Below are 24053 nucleotides of genomic sequence, written 5' to 3'. Positions count from 1 at the left end.
GCAGGGCACCGAGGCAGGGCTGATGGGGGCTGAAGCATCGACATTAGTACACTAACTAGTCTATGGGGAATGGGCCATTTAATCGATCTGATACACAGGAAATACGCAACAAGACATGAAACAAGGAAGCAGTTCATAGCAATCAGCGTTATATGGCAGTCTAAACAGTCTAACATGATCTCAGGTGCAGCTAAACAATGGAACCAAAATAAGGTTCACGGTTACTGGGCGTCAATCCATGCTGGACGCAAAGCCTGAAAGCCTGAAGACGCGAGTCAGGCTCCAGGTTTGCGGATCGAGATGATCACGTGGTCTATGATCCCGCTGTGTGGTCTCCCAGGTCTCCTTTTGCTTGGTCTTTTAGTACCCCTTAAGTAAAGGGTTTGGTTTGGTTTGGTTTGGTTTTTATTATTTAACGTCACTCGGGCGGATCCACGGGGCCCACGTGATCTGCGGGCCTCCCAAGGGGGCATCTGGACGTGCTACCTAAACAGAACTGCCTAGGAACCTAGCTAGATACAGGTTTGAAGCAGCAACTATGGACAATATATGTTGGAAATAAGCAGAAGAAGCACCCGGCGCTGCCCTGGCCAGGTCTTTGAGGGCAGATGCCCGTTTCGACTACCTATAGATTGGGGGGAGGGGCCGGACCCTTTATCCAGGTAGATGTGTGGACTGTCGCACTATCAAGCGCTCCGGCGGGCCCAGTTCGGGCATATATCCTTGAAGAAGGATGATTCTTGTATGATACAGCTGAATTCTTCAGCCCCGGCAGCTGTACTTAAGAGCCAGTCTATTATTTTTGACGGGCTGTCCCTTATATATCTCTATCTATCTTTCCAGCACTTTCTGGTGTATGGGCAGAAGAAGAAGTACACTGGGGTCTTGGTCCTACCACAAGAGCAGCTCTCCAGGTAGTCTGAGTGGTTGAAGCGCTGGTGGTATGCCATAAAGTCTCCGTGGCCTGTACGGGCGGCGACGAGTCGGCCAAGTACCCAACGGGGAAGCTTGTGCTCGCGGGTGCGGCTTTCCTTTGTATGGGGTCTGATATCCAGGGTCTTGTAGGCTTGTGGTGCCTTACTAGTATATGCTGTATATGTCTCTGTACGAAGCCACTGTTTTGTCTCCCGTTGTAGGTATGCAGGGGATGGGGGGATGTTAGGGCTGTATATAGAGGACCCAAGCTTTGCAAGGGTGTCTGCCAGCTTGTTCCCAGCAATCCCAGCCCCTTATGGGATCCAGCGGACTTAAAGGGGCTTCCGTGGCCTGGTTAGGATTGAGGGAGCTTCCAACCACTGGGTAGCAAGCTGGCCAAAGGACTCTGACAGTCTGTGCCTATGTGGAGTGGGCCTATAGCTTGCTAGCAGGGAGGCTGCTGCTAGGTTGTCTAGGAGGATAACTAGCTGTGTAGAGTAACCCATACAAAGTATCCCAGGGCTGCGCGTAGGCCTTCTACAGCACCCATGATTTCCGCATCATAGACCTCTGTCCTGGGGCCCGCGGGGCCATGTCCCTTGGTTACCAGGATAGGGCCAAAGTAGACTGCATAGCCAAATCCTGCCCCTTGGCCAGTTCACAAGCTGTCTAAGTATACTGATATCTATAATAGGGCAGGGCTATAGTCTTTGTTATCTGTTGGGAGCATGCATAATAGAGGGAGAGGCAGCTCTATTATAGTGTGCTCTGGCAGGGGGCTAAGGAGGAGCTGTAGGATCCTTTTAAGCCTGGTTTTAGGCCTGCCCACAGTAGTCTCTGCGGCTATTTGGGCAATTAGGTATTTAGTATCAAGGCTCATGTATCTCACTACTGCCCTCTGGAGGATGCTGTTGAGTAGAGCTTCTGGGTCTGGTAGGTCTGCTTTGCGGAGAAGTGCTGCAGTAGGGGTAGTCTTGTAGGCTGGGATAATAGCCAGGGCTGCTGTGCAGAAGAGAGAAAGCAGGAAGTTAACTACCCCTTTTTGTCTTTTGCCTGTATAGAAGACTTCTGCACTGTACAGAGCTGTTAGGAGAATATACTGTATAACTGCTGCCTGCATGGAGGCCACTAGGCAGCTGTGCTAGGTATTGCTAAGTCTCTTTAGGTGCTGGGCAAGTTATTTCCCGCGGCTGAAGACCAAATTAATATAGGCTTTAAAAATAAGCTTTGTATCCAGAAGAACTCCTAACCAACATATATATAGGGATAGTGTAATCTCCCCTATACCAGGTAGAGTAACTATAGGGAGATGCTGCTGCTGCTTTCTAGAGAAGTATTATATCTCTGTTTTCTCTATTAAGAAAGGGAGGCCTGTCTCTGTCCCTAGGGCAGTAATTTGCTTATAGGCCCCTACCAGTTATTATAAGCTCTCTTCCAGGGTATTCCCAGTTAATAATATGCCTATATCATCTGCATAGCAGAAGGAGCCTTCTAAGGTAGAGACTATTCTTGCTGCATATAGCAGGAAGAGTATTAGGGATAGGGGGGATTCCTAGGGGAGTCCTCCTTTAATTAGTACTGTGGCAGTGCCTTCTTTAATATAAACAGATACAAAGCAGCCAGTAAGCCAGTCCTTAAATAGCTAGAGTAAGCCTTTATACTATCCTTGCAGGCATAAGTAAGAAAGGAGCTGTTGGTATATTACAGCATCAAATACCCCTTTTATATCTAGTAGGAGTAGTAAAGCATCTTTTCCCTGTTGGAAGGCCTCCTCTACCCTGTAAACAAGAACCTGGACCAGGTTAATAGCAGAGTGTCCCGGCAGGGCCCTGAAGTAGCAGGGGGCTAGTATATCTGCCTGAATTACTCTTACAGCTATCTGCTGTGCTAGGAGGTGCTCTAGGCCATTTACCTAGGGTAGAGAGGAGGCTAATTAGCTGCCAGGCATTGAGTTGGGTATAGTCCCTCTTCCCTGGTTTTGGTAATATTATTATCTTTGCTGACTTCAGGCTCAGTAGAAAGCAGCCTTCCTCTATATACCTGTAGTATAGTTGTATGATTATATCTCCTAGGACAGGCCAGAGCTCCCTCTAAGCAGTGGTGGCAAGCCTGTCCTCCCCAGGGGCAGAGGGGGGTAGGGCATAGAGGGCAGCCTAGTAGTGCTCTTTTGTTGGCAGGTGCAGGGGGCCCAGGGGCTTATTAGGGGGTCCCTCTTCTATCTGATTTGGAAGCAGGGCCCCCTTCTCTAGGAGGTGACTGAGAAAGGTGTTTGCTTTGCCCTGTGGGATAGTAACCTGAGCCCCTTATATATTTAGGGGAGGGGCAGCAAGCTGGTCTGGATGTTTAATCTACTTAGCAAGTTTGAATATATCTGTAGGTGCTGTGGCTTGTTCAATCTGCTGCTTCTAGTATTCAGCCTTTGCCTGTATAATGGCCTTCCAGAGCTGTTTATAGTCAGGGTTTTGTTGCTATCTTGTTTAGTGTAGTATGCCTGTTAGTTCTGGAGTCTACTATAGAGTCCTGGGGAGTCTGCAAGTATTATATCTTAATATACCTTGTATTACAAGTTAGGATATCTAGACCAGTTGCTCAGCTAGTAGGTTAATTAGTAGGGTTAGGTCAGGCAGGCTTGCCAGTACTCTGGCTTTTTCCTAGTTGGTAGAGCCAAGCTTGTATATAGGCAGGGGCTCTTCCTGTTCCAGTATTATTCTAATTATTGCATAGTTACTTGGAGTCTTCAGATGGTCTTCTACTAGGGCCCTTAGTAGTAGGTTAGAGAAGACAAGGTCTAGGGTGTTTGGTCTACAGGTGGGGGTGCCTGGCTCAAGGCGAAGTTCCAGCTTATGGGCATCAAGCCAGTCCAATAGTCCTGTTGTACCAGGTGTGACAGCATAAGACTCAGTATCTGGCTGCCAGAATAGGTGCCGGGTATTAAAGTCTCCTGCTAGGATAATATTCTCTGGCAGAGTATATCCTAGGAGTATAGAAAGTATAGAGGGTGTTGAGCCAGCACCAGCAGGGGCAACTAGGTTATTAGGAGGCTGATAGATATTAATAATAGTAAGGCCTGCTGTGTAGATTGTGGTGATGTCTGGAGAGATAGGTTCTAGGAGGGAATAGGCTGGGAGATCCCTTTATATATATATTAGAGTTCTGGGCCTAGCAGTCCATCAGGTCGGGGGACTAAACAGCTGATATTATAGGTAGGTCTTGGTTAGGTATTTTGCTGTATTTGTCCAAGGTTCTTGGACAAGGATAATATCTGCTTCAAAGGAGAGTAGCAGGTTGTATACAGTGCCCCCCCTTCCTATATTAGCTTATAGTATTTTCATAGTTCAGGGGAGGGCAGGGTTTGGTTTAAGAGCTCCTGGGTAAGCTGTCTTATAGGCTGGCTTGTAATTTAGGTACTGTTTATTTGTTGTTTAGAACTTTCAGCTTTGTTCTGCTCCTGTTGGAAGGCAAGCTGGCCAGCCTTGTAGATAGCAGCTAGAGCATCCTTTGAGAGGCGGGTAATAATATTCTTCTGGATATAGGGTCTGGCTGGGCATTTTGGGAAGTCTGCTGCATGTGGGCTGCAGTAGTTGATACACTGTACACAGCAGTTATGATCCTGTTTTGAGGATCTGCAGGAAATGTATCAGTCACTAGAGCAGCAGGCCCTTGTATCATGGAAGCAGTAGCATCACGTGCATTGCAAAGGCCTTTGCTTGGGGCAGGTAGGCCTTGATAGGCCGGACAAGCCAAAGAGTTGCAGGGGGTATTGTAGCTTTTTTGGAAAGGCTATGACTGCTGTAATAGAGTCCCTCTCTACTAGGTATTTTGAGAGCTTGGTCATGAGTGGCTTAATACTAGTAATGCACTCTGCTTCTATGCTAATATCTGTAATTATTATATCTATCCATCTATCCAGGGACCAGAGTTGTTTTGGGATCCAGGAGATAATAACCTGATAGTACTCTGTTAGAATTTCAAAGTACCCATCCCCAGCTAGGCTTGCTGCCTTCTCTGACAGTAGGAAAGCCTTTCCCTGTTCTGTTGTAGTGATTACATACCCCAGTTGATGTTACTTGCACCTGTGTGATCACGTCCGGAACCTTCCCAGCAAGGGTGACCCGGATGCCATGTGGTCCGATAGCCCGGAGGCTGGAGGAGGCCGGGAGGCGGAGGAAGATGTGGTGGTCAGTCTTGTTTAACTGCTTCAGCTTTTGTTGTGTGGTTTGTTTAGCTTGCATATGCTGTTTAGGGGTAATAGTTTGCCAGTTCCCCTGGCCAGCTCTTGGAGCTGTTAGGGATGCCCAGGTTGTATGCTGCGAGGTTCGCCTACCCGGGGGTCCTTTGGATGCTTCAGGAGTGGGAGGTTGATTTGGCTGTTCCATCTGCCTAGGTGGTTGTGGGGGTGCAACCGCAGGCATCTGAGGAATCCGCTGCGGGGAGTCTTGCTTTGCGAGGGTGACAAATCTGGCTGCAAGTCCCTGTGCCAGGTCTCTTGGACAGCCTTGTAGAGAGGAGACGGTTAGGTCTAGAGCTTTAGCCAGAGAGGTCATTGCTAGTTTCCAGTCATTGAGGAGGATTAGCTGGTCATCTGCTACCATGCTGACCTGATCACAGATTAATAGGGCTTGCGGCATATGAGGTATAGCGGCAGGAGCTGCATTGGGAGTCTTCTGCGGTGAGAATAAGGCCCTTCTCTTCAGGGAGTTCCGGGGTAGGGGAGTCGGGGTGGTAGGTCCTGAGGGGGGGTCAGAGTTTTCACCCAGGCGCGGAGTCGCCGGGCGGGCTCCGCCTTGGGGGGAGATATCCACCTCCATGGGGAGGGGGGGATGAGCACTGAGCCAAGTGTGAGAGATCAGTTATTAGAGCAGTAGGGGTGCTGTTTTCCCCTCGTCGTGAGTGTCACCCCTTAAGTAAGCTGCTAGTGCTTCAGATTATTCACCATCGTCATCACGTGCACCGCGCCACTCTGCAGCGACTTTAATTGAGCTTGGACATAAAGACAGACTGTCCAGACCTCAGCCATTATACATTGGGATACAGTCTCGACATGGCAGATACAGCACCTCAAGTCTCTTTCAAGAAGCGTTCGGTCAAGAAGACCAATTTCCGCAAGAAGCCAGAATCGCCGCCGCCTGATGCGGACTCTGACTCCAGTTTCACCTCCTCCGATGACGAAGAAGGCCATAGGATCAAGAGACGGCGCAAGAATGCAGCAGTGTCTGCGTCTTCAACATCAAATACGCGACGCACAACAACCTCCGATGAACCAGCTACGGCTGGCGCTGCCGTTCCTTTAACGGCCTCCAATGACGCCACCAAACATTCTAACTGGTACGATGACGAGTTGAACGAGAAGAACCTCTTAGGTACCACACGAGCTCGGCCAGCGGCTACAGGGGCAGATGCGCCCGACGGTACATACAAGGGCGCGGCGAACTACCAATCGTTTATTCAGAAAAATCCCAACGCTCCTGCTAAGACGTTCGGTCCGATTAAAGCGCCCACCAATGTGCGAACAGTAACATTCATGGATTATGCGCCCGATGTTTGCAAGGACTATAAACTCACCGGATACTGCGGTTTTGGAGATTCTTGCAAGTTCAGTCATATGCGTGAAGATTACAAACAAGGCTGGGAGTTGGATCGGGACTGGGAAGTCAGCACAAAGGGCAAGAATCTGGGCGGTAAAGTGGTATCCCAGAGAGGGGGTCAAGCTGGCGAGGATGAAGACGATGAAGAGGAACAACTCGAGAACATTCCTTTTGCCTGCATCATCTGCAAGAAACCGTACCAGAATCCCATTGTCACCAAATGCGGACACTATTTCTGCGAGTCCTGTGCTCTGCAGCGGTATCGCAAGAACCCGTCGTGTGCCGCCTGCGGAGCCGGGACCGGTGGAGTTTTCAACGTTGCGAAGAAGCTTAACGGCCTTCTTGAGAAGAAAAGGGAGCGTGCACGACAACGCCGGGAGCAGGCCATTGCAAATGGCGAGGAAGTCAGCAGCGAAGAAGACGAAGACGAAGACGAAGAGCAAAACAGCTCTTGATAGCATGAGTCTGGCAATCGAGAAGCGTGTATTATATAGTCATGGTATGAATGCAAATTCTGCAGCTGGTCTGTGAAAACGCTGTCTATTTACCCCTGAACACTTTGCCGCACCTCCTCCGTAGAAAATAGATTAGCTTACCTACTATCGAGCGGCATTTCCGCAGTAAGGCAGGCATTCTAAGGTCCATACGTCACTCACTGGAATGGTCTCTGGTGGCACGTGTTGATCCTGTTGGACCCTGCAACTTAAAGTGCTTACGCTCTCCACTCTGGACTATCCTCCAAATCCCTTGCTTCCTACGCAGTGCTTACCACAGAACCCGTTCTTCTTACAGACTCGATTGTTCTCGGTACAGAATCTGTGGTTTTCCATGTTCTATGGTCTATAGGGATCGAGTCAGAAATGCCTCGCCAACCGCACACACTTCGTCCCAAGGATCCCCACCAAATCACAGCCACGGGGTAAGACCCAGTATGGACAGTCAACTTTGGATATGTCGCCACTCAGCGCTCTGACAGCATAACTTGCGGGTCCAAACGCGCGGCACCCCAACGGGTTCCTGAGTTTACCTGCTTCAGGAAGCTCAAGCTGGAGACAACCACTAAGGACAGACCAATGAGTCTCTCGTTCCAGTCATCTACAGCGGTTCCTCCCACGGTAATCTAATACCAGCTACAGGCTATCGCCTCCCTCAGCAATCTTCTCCTAAATGAGATGGCTCTGCGACTCTTCCCCCTTGAGGGCGGTTCGTCACTCTGAGCCATACTGCGCCAATGGTCCAGCTCTTGAACCCTTCGCCTTCCTACTGTCCTTTATCAGTCTTCATTCTCAGCTCCGGGGCCATTGACACCATTTCGTTCTCTCGAAACCCATCACCCATTCGCTTGATCGACATGGTTGGCTGAATAAAAGAATCGCTGAGTTTCGTATATCAAGTCCACCTCACCGGGTCTCCAGTCGTATTTCATACGCGAAAATGAAGAGCGGTTATCGCATTGCGCTCTGCTTCTTGCTGCTGCTCCTCTTACCTTTATACTTCCTAGAAGCCCATCTTGCGGATCTCTGCAACCAATACCACGCAGGTGCCTACCTGGTCGACTGGCTCAGCAACACTAACTCTCAGACCCAATGGACCGCCTACAAAGGAGATATCAAAGACAAGGTCATTGTCATGGCCAGACTCGAAGAAGAATCAGTGGATTGGGTCCATGAGGAACTCCCAGAGTATGTGCCTAACTTTCCCTCTCGCTATAACCAACCTTTATACTAACACACTCGCAGCTGGCAACGAGCAATATACACAGTTAATCCTTCAAAGACTACTCAAGCCGATGACAAGCGTTTCAAGACACCAGTCAACAAAGGCCACGAGTCTATGGCCTACCTTACCTACCTAATAGACTACTACGACCACCTCCCGTCCACAATCGCCTTCATTCATTCCCACCGCTCTGGCTTCCTGACAGCCTGGCACGTTGATGCACCATTACACGACAACGTCGCCGCTCTTCGGTCTTTACGGCTCGACTTTGTCCAGCGCAACGGCTACGTCAACCTCCGCTGCAATCTCAACCCAGGCTGCGGCGAAACACATGGGAAACACCGTAATCCACACGTCACGGAAGCTGTCTGGATAGAGATCTTTGAGGGAACTAGCACTCCACCTGTAAATTCAAGCGAAGCGATCGGCCGCCCCAGCACACCCAGCGGATGGGGAAGCAATTCTATACATGTGCAAACGGAATCGAGATCCCTTCCAATACCAACCCAGGTCGCCGCAGCATGTTGCGCGCAGTTCGCCGTCTCACGGGATCAAGTCCTTCAGCGTCCTCGCGAAGACTATATCAAGATTCGACAGTGGGTGATTGACACCGTTAGAAGCGACGCCTCGAGCGGTCGAGTGATGGAGTATCTATGGCATGTTATTTTCGGTAAACAGTCGGTATAGTACGTGCAATCCCTCCGTTCGAAATCTAGTCCCGTCCATGCCCCTTCAAACTGGCCGTGATATTATTCTGATACTAACTCCCTCCAGCTGCCCAGATCAAGAGCTCTGTTACTGTCAGGTATACGGGCAATGCTAGTTTGGTTCATTCTACAACCGTGTGGTTTCGGCATCTTCCCCAGGAGCTGGTCTCGTCTATTGCGTACAATACCGCCGCACCTTACCCTATGCTATTGGACGTATAAATCCATGTCATTTCCTGTTGAAGCGTTATTAGCGTCCGTCACATCATATTAGATTATATACCCTGTCTTGATACTTTTTCTGGAGCAGAATCGGGTTTAGAGCTGCGCGTCCTACATGTCCACATTACAGTTTCCATTTATGCGAATGCTTCGAAATAATGTCAATTTTGGATAACATGATCTTATGGAATAAAAAATAAACTTTGGACTTCCCGCAAGGTATACTTTAGGGCAGAGTGGAGGTGTTGTACAATTTATATTCCCGTTGCGACTACTATCTATTTTGGGAGGCCATTAAAACCTAATCACTGATGATTCATGTCTTTGAGTTGAGTCTTTTACATCTAGATTTCGAATTTCTGAAACTTAATGAAGCTACACTTCGGCGTGCAGATGGAATCAAATCCAGCGATTTACGTAGGGCGACCTGTGTTAGGGCTAGATTTGCTAGATTTTCGCACCTAGTTCCATCCAATCATCTTCATAAGTCGTTATGTCTCTCATTTAGAAACTGTATCAAGTAGTCTACAGTAGATAATTCGAGTGCACAGCACAGCTGAAGAGTGCGAGACGAGTCCTAGATAACCGACAACAGAGTCACAACTAGAACTTCGTCTCAAGTAACTCCTCCACCCGCTCCAGCAGCTCTGCCTTTTTACCCGCAGTGGCACGGCCCTGAGATGCAAGGAAATCTCTGAGGGTAGCCACAGTGAGCTTGGACAATGTGTGCTGCTCAAAATGTTTCTGGACTTCATCCTGTATGTTGCCAGACCCAGCTTCAGCCTTGACTTTCTTCGCCGGCGGAGCGGCTTTATCTGGGTTATCTGCTTTTGCAGGTCGTTTCGCAAGCGTGGTACTCTTGGGTTGATCGGCGGTTATCTTCGCGTATTGCTTTTCTAATTCATCAGCCCAGTCCAAGACGTAGCCGCCAGCGCGCTGAAAAAAGTGTTAGTTCTTATATGATCAATATGTTGGGTAAGAAAGCTCACCTTGTCGATTTGTCGATATTTAGGTATTGTTTTATCATCGGGCTTCTCAGGGACATCTTCGTCCAGCGCCAGCGCTTGTAGGATGCGGTAATGCCATTGAAGTGCTATTTGGTGATTAGTAGGGTCGCGAACGGTCTGACTTTGATTCAGCACGTACATGGATTCGGATATTTCTGAGGGTCATAGACGCCCTTTGGAAGTTGCAACTGCTGGATGACTGTTCGCATCTGATCGATAAGTGGCTCTGGCGCAACCTGAAGGGCGGTTTCAGGGTTCTGTCGAACATCATCCGCAAAGGGGAGCGGTATAATCCACATGCCCGGGGGTATTTTCTGAATGCCATTCTCGTCAACCTTCTCCTCACCAGCCATCATTGCACCAAGAACTGGACTAGCAGCTTTGCGTGCAATGTACCAGACAAGCGCAACTTTCTGATCTCTCAAGAGCTTCTGATACAAAGCCGAGAATACTCGTGTGGAACCCACATAGTCTTCCTCTGTTGGGTAAATAAATAACGGGTGTTTGATGTTGGCCCAGAAAGGAAGGGTAGACAAGGGCTTGAAGCCAATAATTCGGATTACCGGTTCGCCAAAGTCTTTCAATGACTTTTGTTCTTCAGGGGTGAAGCAAACCTGGTCCCCGCCGAATTTGTATGCCTTTTTAATCTCCCATTTCTCAATTGTCCTAGCCGAATCATCCGCAATCTGTGTAGTAACCCCCTTTGCAATCTGTGGTTTTTCTCCGCCGAGCCACACATAACAACTTCTCGCCGACTCTTGACGTTTGAAGAGAATATAACCCGATACTGAGATTTTGAAGTTTGGTCCGAGCTCGAGGGACATGTTTGAGAACTGCGCACGGCGCGGCACAGATCTAGAGTTGATGCTTGACAGGAGACCGTTGAGTAATGAGATACCATCTTGGGCATCATTCATCTTCGCATCAGGTTTTAGATAGGCAGGGGCGTCAGGGTCGTTGGGCGAGGCTTTGTATATAATATCCTATCCGTTGTGAGTTTTAGTGCTCCGAACGTGCAGGAACTGTACTCACGTCATAGAATTTGGAGGTGTCAAATTCATGCTCTATCTGAGAGATTGGAAACAGCTCAATTGTAACGCCAAGATCGTACAAATCTTTCGCTCTCACAGTTGCCGCAGAACGGAAAGATTTGTTGTCTCCGTGAGGGTTGTCGTTATCAGTAACTATGAACAGTCGTCGCGATAAGAAGTTGGGCGCTTTTAAGGTGAATATCTGATTGACACAGAACAGTAGATTGGCCATAGAAACAGGCTCATTTGACGGTTCGAGTATTTTCTTCGCATTTTCTTCATCCTGAACCAGCGACCGAAGTTCCAGAACCTCGTGCGCTGAGGGGATATTAAGATCCGTGAAGAGGTAACAATTAGGGTATGTTAAGTCACCGCGACTATTCTCGTCCTCGTCATAGAATTTAGATTGTTTTGTTCCATATAGCAGTACTCCTATCATGTCCCGGGGGTTGGAGATAATCCTCTGCTGCATAAGATGGTATGCGCACTTCAACGCAGCCGTGGCGGGCGACTCATAACTCTGTCTTTTGGGGTCTGCAGACGGACGGGGCTGAAGCATCGAATCGCTAACTTCAATGGCAAAAAGGACAGCATCTCTCACTGATTTAAAACCCTGGCCTCACAAGTTAGCCTGAGGCGACCCAGTTAGAGGATACAGACTAGCTCTATACCGCCTCATCCAGCTCCTCCTCTTCTTCAACGACGTCATCTTCGCGATAGTCGTCGGCCATGGCGTCTTGAATACAACTGGGGGTTCGATCGAGGACGAGAGAAAAGTAGAAGTGAAAACAAGATCTGAGGTAACCTCACAACCTCTTTGTGTTCATCAAGGTCGTTGAAGCTGTTCTGCCTATCCTAGGTACACCACCGTCCTCCGTCTCTGTCGGGAGACGCGTTTCTCCGGCTGACTGACGCGGGGAGACACGAGCATCATGTGACTCCGAGGAAGCCGTTGATGACCCCAGCTTTCTTGTGATTGGCCCAGGACAACGCCGAACTCTGTGCCGTGGCCTCCGTCATGATGCCAGAAACTCAGCGAACTGGGCAGCTTCCAACTCGTTTGCTCTGCCTCAATTCCTGAGAACAATATTTTGATTACTGACATACACCGCTCGCTCATAAATTTTCCAATTGAGCTTTACCTTCATATAGTATCGCACAGCGATAGATTCCTGTCGGGCGACCTGAGCTTACGATGGCTCTGCGGCGCACCATTGCCCTGCCGCGAATGCTGCGGTCAGCGGCTCGCATTCCCATGGGAATCAGCGGAGAACACAGGCGTGGCCTTGCAACAGCTGTGCCGCCGGTTACTCAAGATGCCACAGGGTCTAAAGGGCCGACCGCGATGGTGTTCCTGAACATGGGAGGTCCTTCGACGACGGCTGAGGTCGAAGATTTTCTAAGCAGACTGTTTGTGCGTTTGTCCAGACCACACGGATTGTTAAGAGCATATCCTAACAAGAACGTCCATGATATAGGCCGACGGCGACTTGATTCCCCTTGGTCGTCTCCAAAACTATCTAGGTCCGCTCATTGCGAAGAGGAGAACGCCAAAGATCCAAAGACAGTATGCGGATATCGGAGGAGGTTCGCCTATCAGAAAATGGTCAGAGTACCAATGCGCAGAGATGTGTAAATTGCTGGACCAGCTCAGCCCCGAGTCTGCCCCGCACAAGCCGTACGTCGCATTCCGTTACGCTGCGCCTTTGACGGAGGAAATGTACGCGCAGCTGCTAGCAGACGGCTTCGGCAATGGGAAAGGTGGCCGTGCTGTTGCATTCACGCAATATCCGCAGTACTCGTGTTCTACAACGGGTAGTTCATTGAATGAGCTGTGGAAGTGGAGGACCCGACTGGAAGGAAAGCGCGCAAATTGCGACGTGGATGCGACAGGAACTATCCAGTGGAGTGTCATTGACCGCTGGCCTACACACCCGGGTCTTATCGAAGCGTTCGCAAGAAATATTGAAGACCAACTGAAGACGTACCCCGAGGAAAAGAGGAACAGTGTGGTGTTATTGTTCTCGGCTCACAGTTTGCCTATGAGTGTGGTCAACAGAGGTGAGACGATGACTTTCTACTCTGTACGGCCATATATCTAACAGATTATCATTAGGTGATCCGTATCCAGCAGAGGTTGCCGCAACCGTTCACGCAGTAATGCAAAGACTGAACTTCAGCAACCCGTATCGATTATGCTGGCAGTCTCAGGTTGGACCGTCTGCTTGGCTCGGCGCTCAGACCAGCGATACAGTCCAGGAATATGTTAAGAGGGGACAAACTGATCTTGTCCTTGTTCCAATTGCATTCACTAGCGACCACATTGAGACCCTGTACGAGCTGGATCTGGAAGTGATGGAAGAAGCCAACCACCCAGGAGTCAAGCGCGCCGAGAGCTTGAACGGGAACCCGATTTTCATCCAGGCCCTCGCGGACTTGGCCCACGACCACTTGCGCAAAGGAGAATTATGTTCTCTTCAGATGACCCTCCGCTGCCAGGGCTGCAAGAGCGAAAGATGTTTGGAACAAAAGAAGTTTTTTGCTGGTCAAAAATATGCTTCTCTTGTACAATAGGAAACGATATTCTGGCTATATGTATAATCTAAGACTACCATTTATGGTATGACTGTATCACTACCAAGATTTGACAGAACAACGTAGTAGACAAGATTTAGTATATGCCACGCATCGCATGATCAGTTCTCGGACTCGTGGGATGGGTTGATCCGGAAAGGGTACGGGTGCCGAGACACACCAACCGCGCGGCAACTGCAAACTTTCCGACGACGACTCCGGATTTCAATCCTTAACCTTGAAACAATCGACAAGCCGAGACCCGGTCTTACCACAATTTGAAGATCAATATATTTGTTCTCTTTATCCTGCATGAGCAATTGGTGATATTCCAACACGCCGCCCGCCGTTCGCGGTGCAGCCTCCCGACATATCATGTCTGCCCATGGCCCTCCGGCCGTCCCTTCGCGAAACGCCCTGAGAGTGCTTCGGAATCTTGCCCTTGCGGGCTCAACAGTTGGAAGCTTTTGCACGGTTGCTGCGATCACCTACGATGTGCACCGACGAGTCTCCGTCGCGGAGCGCATTATCGAGAATAAGCGAGCCCTTCAAACGTCCGCTCCGAGATATGATGCTACGTCTGCAGCCAGAAGAATTTCCCGGATGATGGAAGCAGCAGAAGCAGGCGAATTTATGGGACTGGAAGCATGGAAAGAGAGCGAGAAAAGGTACAGGAATGCGCCATACCCTAGCACGGGGTACGACGGGAATGGCTCTCCCGGTGAAAGTCCTGGTACCTGTACGACGGATGGCGCCAATTCGCCGGCCTCAGTCGGCTCTATGACTGGAACCGCAACAAAATCGGAAGAGGTCACAGAGCTCGTTACAGAACTTGGGTGGAAACTCAATAGGTTACGGCATGGGCCCAAGACAGATATACCTCCTTCCAAACCACTTCCGCCAAGCCTCAAACCAAAATATGTCGTTCGACAGCCGGACCCAGATGCAGATATTGCTACGATAGATGCCAGGCTGGATCTACCTTCTGGGAATCAGTTGACTCTTGACGAACGGATAGAAAGTCTTACCGAGCGTGGTCAGTACATTGATGCTGCTCAAATATTCTTGGATGAACATCCAGCCTCAAATGGAGGTATATCGATTCATAGGCGACAACTTGTGGAACAGCTGTTTTACTTGAACTGCCGGCAAGAGAATGTTTTCATCGCGAGGAGTCTATTCGAACGACTGGAAGAAGTGGATCGGGTGTCCCACACTATGTGGAAGGTCCTGATTGTCGCATTGGCGAAGAAAGGCTGCATAGAGTCGGCTACGACGGTCTTCCTTCGTTACAAGGACTCCTATTCTATTCCTGGGATATTATTGGACGTTGTCCTTCGGTGTTTGATTGAATCTCGCAGGCTTCAAACTGCGAAACAGGTTCTCTTCCAGCATTTACACCTGGATCGAGACTGTGGTTTATGTGGTGTCTATCTTACGGGCCTGTGGAAGAAAGCTAGAAGCATTGAGCTTCTCAACGGCCAGTTCACAAAATTACTGATAATGCTCCGACGCATGGACAAGAAACCTACTCACAAGCTCATAAGTCCAATGCTCCAGGCATATGTGGATTTTGGCAGGTTCGCAGATGCTGAAACTCTGCTACACGAGATGACGGTTACGTACCAAGTCCCACTTAATGTGCGAATGAAAGGTATTCTAGTGTACGCGAAAGCTTTGCAATGTGACTGGACAGCTGTCGATGAAGGGTTTAACGAAATGCACAACCTAGGTCTGACGAGTCCCAAGGCGGACTTTCTCAAGATCTTCCACCGCATCTTTCTTGAATATTGGCCGTCTCACACAGCGGTCGAGATTCGGGATTTCCTTTACCGCTATATTGATAAATTCGATATTGTTCCTGATCAGGTTCTCTGGGGTCACATATTGGAGGCAATTGTTGAAAGGGGCGATATGGCTATGCTCTCCGAATTCACAAATTTGGCGCGCGAGCGCGGGTGGAAAATTAATCTGGATCAAACTGCGGTACTGGACGTATTGCGCAAACGTCAGTCCGCACTAGGGGATTCTCCCGTGGGCTTCTGGCAGATGTTGCACGCTGCGCGAGCAGACAATATGCGAGCCACTGCGTCGCAACAGCTTCTTGGTCACGACCAGCGAACAAATTGGCGACAATCAAATCACACAGTGGAGCAGGCTTACTTCGCTGATGGATGGTATGAGCGCACGGTGCACGAGTTAACAGGACCTTCGAGATCCGTTGATGATTATCAGAACTTACAAACCCAAATGATTTACTACATTCATGCGGGCAAAATGACAGAGGCCCTTCAGTGCTTTCAGGATGCAAGAGTGTCTGGATTTGAGCTTAAGCCACAGGAAGTTGAGCTTGCGCTGATTGCTACACTACTCAGCCAGGGACTGGGCGCTGCTCAAGCTCTGGTTGAGGTGGAAGTTGAATGGATTGAGTGGTTGCCTATCTTTTTCCGCCAGATCAAAGATATGGATCCCTCAGCAGAATCCGAGTTCATCCAATTGGCTGTTTTCCGCTTCTATCGCATCCGCTGGATGAGACGGTCGATGATGGTCACGCATAATATCACCGCCGCAACGAGCGGGCGTCTGATCGCATCGAATAAACCGGAGATGGCTATTGATCTACTCGTGTCGGTTTATAAATCAAAATACGGACGCCTAAAGGCATTCGATGCAGTTTGCATGAAGATGTTCTTGCGCGCGTTCGCTGCTACGGAGAACCTTCGGGGGATCCGGTGGTGCATCCTAACTGCGCTCTCGCGAGACAGTGCCCTCTCCCGAGATTTCGCTGTCGAGGTTGACCGCGTTCTAGGAGTGCTCCATCGGGAATCCGTGGGCATAAGCATGGACCTCCAAAAAGCCAAGTTGAGAGCGAGTCAGTTGAAGACCCTGACATACCTTGGCGAAGTTCTTCACAAAAAGTTCGAAGGCTACTTCAAACCTGGCGTTTGGAATGTCAATTACGGACTGAAAAAGGCCAGGCGGCGAGAGCTGAAGACTCCATCCGCGAACATCTGGAATTTCGATTACAACAAGAAGAAACAAGCCCAGAGCAAAATTCAAGGGATTGTCAATAGCTGGGATGAGGAGTACGAGCTTGAACGGTTGCTGGACTGTATTGACAATGATCAAAATTCGATTCTTGCTAGATGGAACGAGGTTACCTGTCGTCGACAGGAGCTGGAACTGGAGCAGATAGACGGTGTGCCTGTATAGTATTAAGTATAGCGGACCTGTATATTATGAAATTATTAGCATGTGATGCTTGGCGGATTACAGTCTTTTTCGCCTGTCTCGACCTTCGCTGAGGAAGAAAGCAATATTTACAGCCAATAGCCAGCCCCAGTTTACATCGTATGTTCGTCCTTAGTCTCTGGTCCCTGAGAGAGTCGGGAGCAGTCAGGCCACACTTTCTCGCAGTCTGGTGCGGCCAGAGCTACCACCACCAAAAGCCGCGTCCCCCTTAACCTAAAGTACGACTTTTAAACATCGCTGCCCCCCCGCCAGCTTTCCTCTTTCCCTGCTCTCTTTCACGAACCCTCAGATACTGCGACCCGAATATGCGCAGCGGCCTCCTTACACTGCCCTCCGTCCTACCGTTCCCGCCGATTCTTTGAAGAATTTCTCATCCGCCACTTCAATGGCCACCACCCGTGCCAACGGCCACGCCAACGGCCAAGCCTCGAAACCTTCAGACGCCGCAGAGCTCCGCAGACGACTTCACCATGAAGCCGACGTTGTAATAGTGGGTGCAGGAGTGCTGGGGTGCGCGCTGGCGGTGGCATTGGGGCGCCAGGGGCGTAGCGTCCTCCTCCTGGAACAGTCGCTCAAGGAGCCAGACCGCATTGTTGGTGAACTCCTGCAGCCTGGAGGGGTCTCTGCCCTCGAGCAGCTAGGATTGCGAGACTGCTTAGAGGATATTGATGCCATACCCACAAATGGTTACTATGTCACCTACCTGGGCAAGCCCGTCAAAATCCCATACCCCAGCCAAAGTCCCGGGGCGCCGCCACCGGAGGGCCGCTCGTTCCACCATGGCCGGTTCGTGATGAAGCTGCGCGAAGCTGCAGGGGCTTGTCCCAATGTCACTATCGTTGAGACAAAGGTTACGGACCTGATCACCAGTTCCCATTCCAAGCAGGTTCTTGGTGTGGAATGCGTGACCAAGGAGTCCAAGGACTGCTATTTCGGTCAGATCACCGTCGTCGCGGACGGGTACGCCTCTAAGTTTCGAAAACAATACCACCCTTATACCCCGAAGGTTCGATCGAAGTTCTGGGGGCTTGAGCTCATTGATGCGGAACTGCCGCAGCCACACTACGGCCATGTCCTCCTAGAGCCTGAGCGCCCGCCCATTCTCATCTACCAGATCGGAACTCACGAAACGCGAATCCTCTGCGATATCCCCGAAAATCTGCCCTCGGCGTCCGTCAAGAACGGAGGCGTAAAAGGTCATCTCCGCAACGTCGTGCTCCCGTCCCTGCCCAAATGCGTGCAGCCCTCCTTTGCTGCGGCGTTAGATAAAGGTCAGCTGCGGTCAATGCCGAACTCCTTCCTGCCGAGCGCGCCGAACAAGACACCGGGGTTAATAGTGCTGGGTGATGCGCTAAACATGCGGCATCCATTAACTGGCGGAGGCATGACTGTCGCTTTGAATGACGTCGTCATTCTCCGCGACTTGCTCAGCCCGGAGAAGGTGCCCAGACTAAGCGACACCAGACTCGTCCTCAAAAAGCTGTCCACCTTCCACTGGAGACGAAAGATGGGGGCGTCTGTCATCAACATCCTAGCTCAGGCGCTGTACTCTCTCTTCGCTGCAGATGGTAAGCCGCTTCCCTCCTAATCCATTCACTATCGAACCAAATACTAACCTCTCGCAGACGATAACCTCAAAGCCCTCCAACGCGGCTGCTTCCAGTATTTCTCCATGGGGATGTACGAAACCCCCGTCAGCCTCCTCGGCGGCATGCTCAAGAAACCAGAAGTCCTCTTTGCGCACTTCTTCACTGTTGCGTTCCTCTCACTGTGGATGATCATCCGCGACTCCCCCCTGTACAAACTCCCGCTCGCATTGATCCGGTGCGCGCTTGTCTTTTGGACGGCGTGTGTTGTCATCTTTCCTTATATGTTAATTGAAGCCTTTTGTTAGCCTTTCTCCCTCTTGGCCCGGAGATGGGGCTTCTTTTCTTATTTCTGGTTACACACCTCACTCACATAATCTCTGGCCCCGGACCAAAACACTCCTCATGACGATGCATGTCTGTTCTAGTGTCTGTACTACTACCTACTCTACCTATTCATTTACCTATATTTAGCTTCTGTTTCTCTTCCTTAAATAGAGGAGGGAGAGAACTGTTGTGTTGCATAAAATAGGTTTTTTTTTTTTATTTCATTTCCTCTCTTCATTCGAAACACCTCTCGCTCATGCTTGACGTGTACAACTGAAAATCATTGTATTATAGGTAGATCCAGACCAGAGCATAATCACATTAAACAAAACCCCAGGTATAGCAATCCCAATTCCTGTACTAGTTGAAGATACTCAGAACGGTTTCAGTCCGCTCCAGCATCATCTACCTCTATTCGCATTCGCACTCTATAAAATAACAACGATTATTATCGCAGCTATTCGTTAGGGATATATATATAAATGACGACCACTCAAAAGCGACTCTACCACCAATCAGTGATGCAATAAAATATCATTGCCGGACGGGCACAAGAAAAGAGAGACAGTTGGGTTAGCTTGGAAACCAGTCAATCTATTAAATATCAAAACTAGTAACATGTATTTGCCGCGGATACAGTGTTTAGGCAATTGCGAATTGCAGAACTTTCGCCACAGCTCTCTACGTTAAATAATAAGGATATAGACAGCTGGCACGCAGACTGGATATGTACACATATAGTCGGAGACGGTGGCATGCCATGCCCCTGCCCTACAAATCACTTGCTCGTCGCAACTTAATGACGATATCATGCAGAAAGGTTTGGCGCACCATAAAAGTTACTGTCCAAGCTAACAGATATCTCTCTATGATTTATAGAATAGTCATGGCATCGTAAGGCAAACAGGCGACAAGCCTTGTAGCATATCGTAGCAATACGAGTACATATACGTACACAACATATGGCTCTGCAGGTGCAGCACCAATTTACCCAGTCTACAACCCAATGCATTACATTCAAAGACGGCACGAGATGAGCATAGAGATTGCCAGAGAAAAGAACAGAGGGCAGCGAGCTTTACCAACCCTCTACTTAGTATGCATTCCATTCCGATCCCGCAAGTAAACAAATGATACTATAGCTGCTAGGTAACCTTGAAGGGGATGTAGATGCCAAAACCGACTGGACGGAACAGAGAACTGCCTGTGATGGCGGAAGAGGTTATTTTGCTCAGACGGACGCAGACACGGATATAAATGTAGTCGTGGATGAGAAAATAAGACAAAGCCAGCAGAAGGAACAAGACGAAGAAGCAATAAATAACACCGTATCACTTCATCTGGTATCTAGGATGCAGTCGTAAAAACAAATAGATCAACAATCGCAGGAATCTTGGAGGCGAAGGCGAAGGCGACGGCTAGGCTAGTTATGCTTGCAATGTGCGGATGCGGTACGATAATTGTGGTGTAGAAAGGTGACAAAGACTTTGTTGAAGAGTACGAATGGGCGAGGGAATGGAATCAACCCTCGCCGCCATCACCATCCTTCTGGTTTGTCTTGTCATGTTCTTTCCCAGCCGCATTTGATACAGCATCCAGTTGCATTTCTCGACTCTCTGCGGCTTTTTACCGAAGAGCTGAGGTTAATGGCGATCCGCTTCGGAACCGCATTCCCAGTGCTAGGTCGACCATCGCCTTGAGCGACTTTATTGGGGACGGAAACTGAGCCGACAGAACCGCTTCGCTTCTTCCGTAGAAATCCTGCGCTTCCGGTTGAGCTACTCGTTGAACTTCGTCGTTTTGGTCCAGATGTGAGCTTGACGAGCTCGTCGTCGTCCTCTTCCTCGCGCCGGCGCTTCTCCGATAATCTCTCCGGAGGCGTTTGCACAACTTGTGAGGGTGGCGTCGACGGAACCTCTATACTTGGATCGGCCGGTGCATCCTCATTAGAGGCCTCAGCAGGTTGCAGTTGTTTTTGAGCGGTGTCTGGTTCGGGTTTCGTATCCATTGCATTGACATCTTCCTCGTCGTCATCTGGATAATCAACCAGGGACTTTACAGACGGAGAGGCGGCACCATTCGGTACTTGTGAAAGTAACGTTCCCGAGGCCTGGGTATCTTGCTGCCACTGGACTCGAAATCAGCCTAATTGTCAGATTCCACAACAAAGCTGATGCTTACCTCCTCCTCGTCGTCCGACGTGTTGAAGTACTCCTCTTCAGCAGGGTCCATTTCCTTTACGCCTTGCCAGCGTCCAGTAGGTTGCATCTTCAAACCAGGTGTAGACTCCTCTTGAGAGTATAGCGTTGAATCTCCTTCCTCGCTGTAGCCCTGGAGTTGTTCGTAATGAAGTATCAACCCCTGGAATGTGTCGACATAGGTGATATTCCGCAGCTTGTCGCCATATTTTCCGACCACATGGAGAGTTATTGGTTTGATATGTTCCCGCTTGATGAATTCGAAAAGTTCAAGGCAGGCGGAGTTGAGCAGGTTATCGCGGGGCATGGTCTCGTAAACAATGTCAAGTATGAGCCCGAAGGTATCATTGTGCGTCATCAAAGCTTGATAAAAGGTATCTTGGAGGCTTAGAAGGGTCCTGAAGAATTTCAAGGCGGCTAGAGAACACTTAGTACCATCTTCGAGAGCTTATGGAGTAAACATACTTAGTTTAAGGTGCTTTTGCGGTACTCGGAGAAGTTGAGTTATGTGGGCTGCGAGCCGCTCATTCTGAATGACGTTACGGCATCGGTAAAGGTGTTGGCGGACGAAGAAGGTGAGGATATCAACAAGATGAGAGTATAAAGCTACAGCTTGGAAGGTCAAACCGTGCGCTGGATACCTGTCAGTTGCCAATGCAGATCAGCCAAGCGCCAAGAACTTACGACTAGATTGATCTTCAAGTCGTTTTAGCGGCGCAAACAGCCTCCTTGAAGATTCCTCGAAGTGGTTCTGGACAAAGGCGTCGGAAAGTATATTGGGCCGCACTTTGGCGGCCTCGGGACCAGCCCGAGCCATCGCAGCCTGGATGGGAACCTGTGGGTCTAATAAGACCTTGATCGCATCTGCAAGTTGGTTCTTCACACCGAGATCCGTCTCTGTATGAAGCAAGTCGATTAGCGTGTCGGTAAGGGGCGTCTTCTTTTCATTGACGGCCTTGAGCATATAACTGCGCATCATTATGGGGTCGTGGTCAAGGAGCGCAACTAAAATGTCAATTCCCGTAGTCCGAATAGCCGGGTTTGGGTGCTTAATGGCGAAGGCGATCACAGCAAAAAGGCCGTGGCTGATGAGGTTTGCGAATAGGGTGGCACGCTCCGGAACCTGTAAGTTTTTCGCGATTGACGCGCATTGGTGAAGGAACTGGACGGCGTCCTCTTTGCGCTTTGCATCTGCGCTTCTCGGATCAAAGACCGAAAATAGCTCCTTTAGAAAGGCGCCATCCGACTGAATGTGGTTCACAATGTCGACCTGGTTGTAAAAGATCATAGAGTTCAAGACGGAAAAGGTAGGATCGTCGAGGATTCGGGCGAGTACAACGTCTTTCAGATATTGCAACCGCCAAGTGTAGCGGATCTTGCGTCGAATTGTCTCGTCCCTGATAGGAACGACTTCTTTGTAGCGCGACTCGTCGGACAGGTATTGGCGATGGTTCGCTTTATGCGTAGGGAATTCGGGGTCATCTGCAGAAGGTTAGCGGCGTGCACTCACCGAAAGACATCTCTCGACACATACATTCTAATGCCCCAACAACTCCAAGTATGACAGAGTCCGTGACGACTGTCTCGATAATAGTGGTATCGTTGAGAAGGATGAGTGATTTCATGATGTTGCAGAGACGGTGCAAGTCGGGAAGACTCTCCAGGTCTTCGGCGACTGTGACCAGGGGTAGGAGCTTCTGGATATAATCATCCCGAATGACACACTTCGACAGCGCATCGCGGCCGGTTTGAGCCATGCTGGCGGCCCTCATTAGATGATCAATATCGGGAAGATTCGCCAGTTCAGGTGCGGGTAGAGTAACGGAATGCATGCTCTCGAGATCTTCAGATAGTGCGTCATCTGCGAAGGCGCGCAACCGATCAGTAACAGTAACCCAAGGCAGGGGACAAAACGAGAGCCCACTTACCACCTGCGGCGAGAGTGAGAAGGTGTTGCTGGACAGAATTGACAAAGTTCCTTGACATTGTAAGTAAGGCCCACAAGAGTGCGCCTGGACGAGTATTTACCAAATCATTGCGCATCCTTCTGCTTCCTGAAAGCTTAACGCCATATCTGTCTGGTTCGGCTCGGTCCACACGATCAATGTATCTAAAGATATCGCAAACAACGTCAGTGCTACCGGCTACACTCGTTCGTTTCCATCTCGAGGGAAAGACTGACCTTGCTGCTTCTGATACCCGCCATCTTTGGAGATCTTTGTCTCCAGAAGTACCCGGTTGGGTTTGTCTTCTGATTCCACAAATATTCGCGGTTCATCCTAGAGGCAAAAAGAAAGCTGTGGTTAGCGAGAGATTCAAATATAGACAAACGCGCCGATCCCATTAGGCGGTTGCGCTCGATAACCGCTTGCGACCGCTATCGCGTGGCCAGGACGGGCGGTGGTGGTGCCATATGTCCTGTCATGCGATAGCGATGACCAAAAGATAGAGCTTACATCAAGAATCTGGCCAGTGCAAAACCCTGTACCCCGATCGAACCAGTCATTCTCCTTTAGTTCGTAAACTTTAACCCGCTTGCGATCGCTGGGCGGCTGTAATTCCAACGCCATGTTCTGACCGAGGATAAGATGGTCCGCTCGTCACTCCAGACGCCTCGGAACGACGAGTGCACCGGCGCGTGAAGAGCGCCAAAGTAGAAAGCGCGGGTCGGCGGATGGGATCTTGGAGGAGGTCGGGCAGACGAGGATACGATACTGTTGCTGCGGGGTTAACCGGTGGGGAGCGAATGGAAGAGAACGACGGCGGGCGACGATGGAGAAAGGCCGAAATCTGCTGGCTGCTGACGATGATGAAAGATGAGTGTGGTTGTGATGGTGGTGACGGAGTCGGGACCACCTGGCGGCCTCGGCAGCGGTCGGCGCGAGAGTCGGATTCACGTCTCTCAGGGTCTTGCGTCGGCCAGACTTTAT

At 49.8% G+C, this 24053-nt stretch overlaps 8 protein-coding genes across 8 annotated transcripts, besides 1 other annotated feature; 5 read left to right on the top strand and 3 right to left on the bottom strand.

Moving 5' to 3' along the window:
• Positions 1–24053: part of a sequence feature (contig 1.132 1714..254738(1)) that runs on past both edges of the window.
• On the bottom strand, positions 4402–5723 carry ANIA_07756 (uncharacterized protein; the record flags this gene model as incomplete). Its single annotated transcript, XM_675933.1, has 3 exons — positions 4402–4695; positions 4862–4942; positions 4983–5723. 3 exons carry the CDS (start codon positions 5721–5723, stop codon positions 4402–4404), a joined length of 1116 nt encoding a protein of 371 aa, XP_681025.1.
• Positions 5957–6955, top strand: ANIA_07755 (U2-type spliceosomal complex subunit CWC24; the record flags this gene model as incomplete). Its single annotated transcript, XM_675932.1, has 1 exon — positions 5957–6955. The coding sequence occupies one exon, from the start codon at positions 5957–5959 to the stop codon at positions 6953–6955; it is 999 nt and encodes a 332-aa protein (XP_681024.1).
• ANIA_07754 (DUF3431 domain-containing protein) lies at positions 7935–9148 on the top strand (the record flags this gene model as incomplete). The annotated part of the gene is made up of 4 exons (XM_675931.1): positions 7935–8182; positions 8240–8815; positions 8898–8905; positions 8994–9148. The coding sequence occupies 4 exons, from the start codon at positions 7935–7937 to the stop codon at positions 9146–9148; spliced, it is 987 nt and encodes a 328-aa protein (XP_681023.1).
• akuA (protein nkuA) lies at positions 9752–11926 on the bottom strand (the record flags this gene model as incomplete). Its single annotated transcript, XM_050612079.1, has 5 exons — positions 11847–11926; positions 11188–11799; positions 10295–11138; positions 10138–10241; positions 9752–10084 (listed from the first exon to the last, which is right to left on the bottom strand). The coding sequence occupies exons 2-5, from the start codon at positions 11743–11745 to the stop codon at positions 9752–9754; spliced, it is 1839 nt and encodes a 612-aa protein (XP_050468037.1). The 5' UTR covers positions 11746–11799; positions 11847–11926.
• ANIA_07752 (ferrochelatase HEM15) lies at positions 12233–13760 on the top strand (the record flags this gene model as incomplete). The annotated part of the gene is made up of 3 exons (XM_675929.2): positions 12233–12600; positions 12665–13247; positions 13303–13760. The coding sequence occupies exons 1-3, from the start codon at positions 12382–12384 to the stop codon at positions 13758–13760; spliced, it is 1260 nt and encodes a 419-aa protein (XP_681021.1). The 5' UTR covers positions 12233–12381.
• ANIA_11022 (pentatricopeptide repeat protein) lies at positions 14136–17127 on the top strand (the record flags this gene model as incomplete). The annotated part of the gene is made up of 2 exons (XM_675928.2): positions 14136–16972; positions 17037–17127. The coding sequence occupies 2 exons, from the start codon at positions 14136–14138 to the stop codon at positions 17125–17127; spliced, it is 2928 nt and encodes a 975-aa protein (XP_681020.2).
• Positions 17398–18906, top strand: erg1 (squalene monooxygenase erg1; the record flags this gene model as incomplete). Its single annotated transcript, XM_050612078.1, has 2 exons — positions 17398–18580; positions 18638–18906. 2 exons carry the CDS (start codon positions 17398–17400, stop codon positions 18904–18906), a joined length of 1452 nt encoding a protein of 483 aa, XP_050468036.1.
• On the bottom strand, positions 20487–23693 carry ANIA_07750 (uncharacterized protein; the record flags this gene model as incomplete). The annotated part of the gene is made up of 9 exons (XM_675927.1): positions 20487–21053; positions 21107–21540; positions 21589–21756; positions 21808–22605; positions 22658–22984; positions 23052–23101; positions 23152–23233; positions 23306–23402; positions 23580–23693. 9 exons carry the CDS (start codon positions 23691–23693, stop codon positions 20487–20489), a joined length of 2637 nt encoding a protein of 878 aa, XP_681019.1.

This window comes from Aspergillus nidulans, chromosome IV (assembly GCF_000011425.1).
Source record: "Aspergillus nidulans FGSC A4 chromosome IV".
NCBI classification, from domain to species: Eukaryota; Fungi; Ascomycota; class Eurotiomycetes; order Eurotiales; family Aspergillaceae; genus Aspergillus; species Aspergillus nidulans.
Note: the sequence above shows the minus strand (reverse complement) of the source record. Positions and strands in the feature narration are given on the sequence as shown.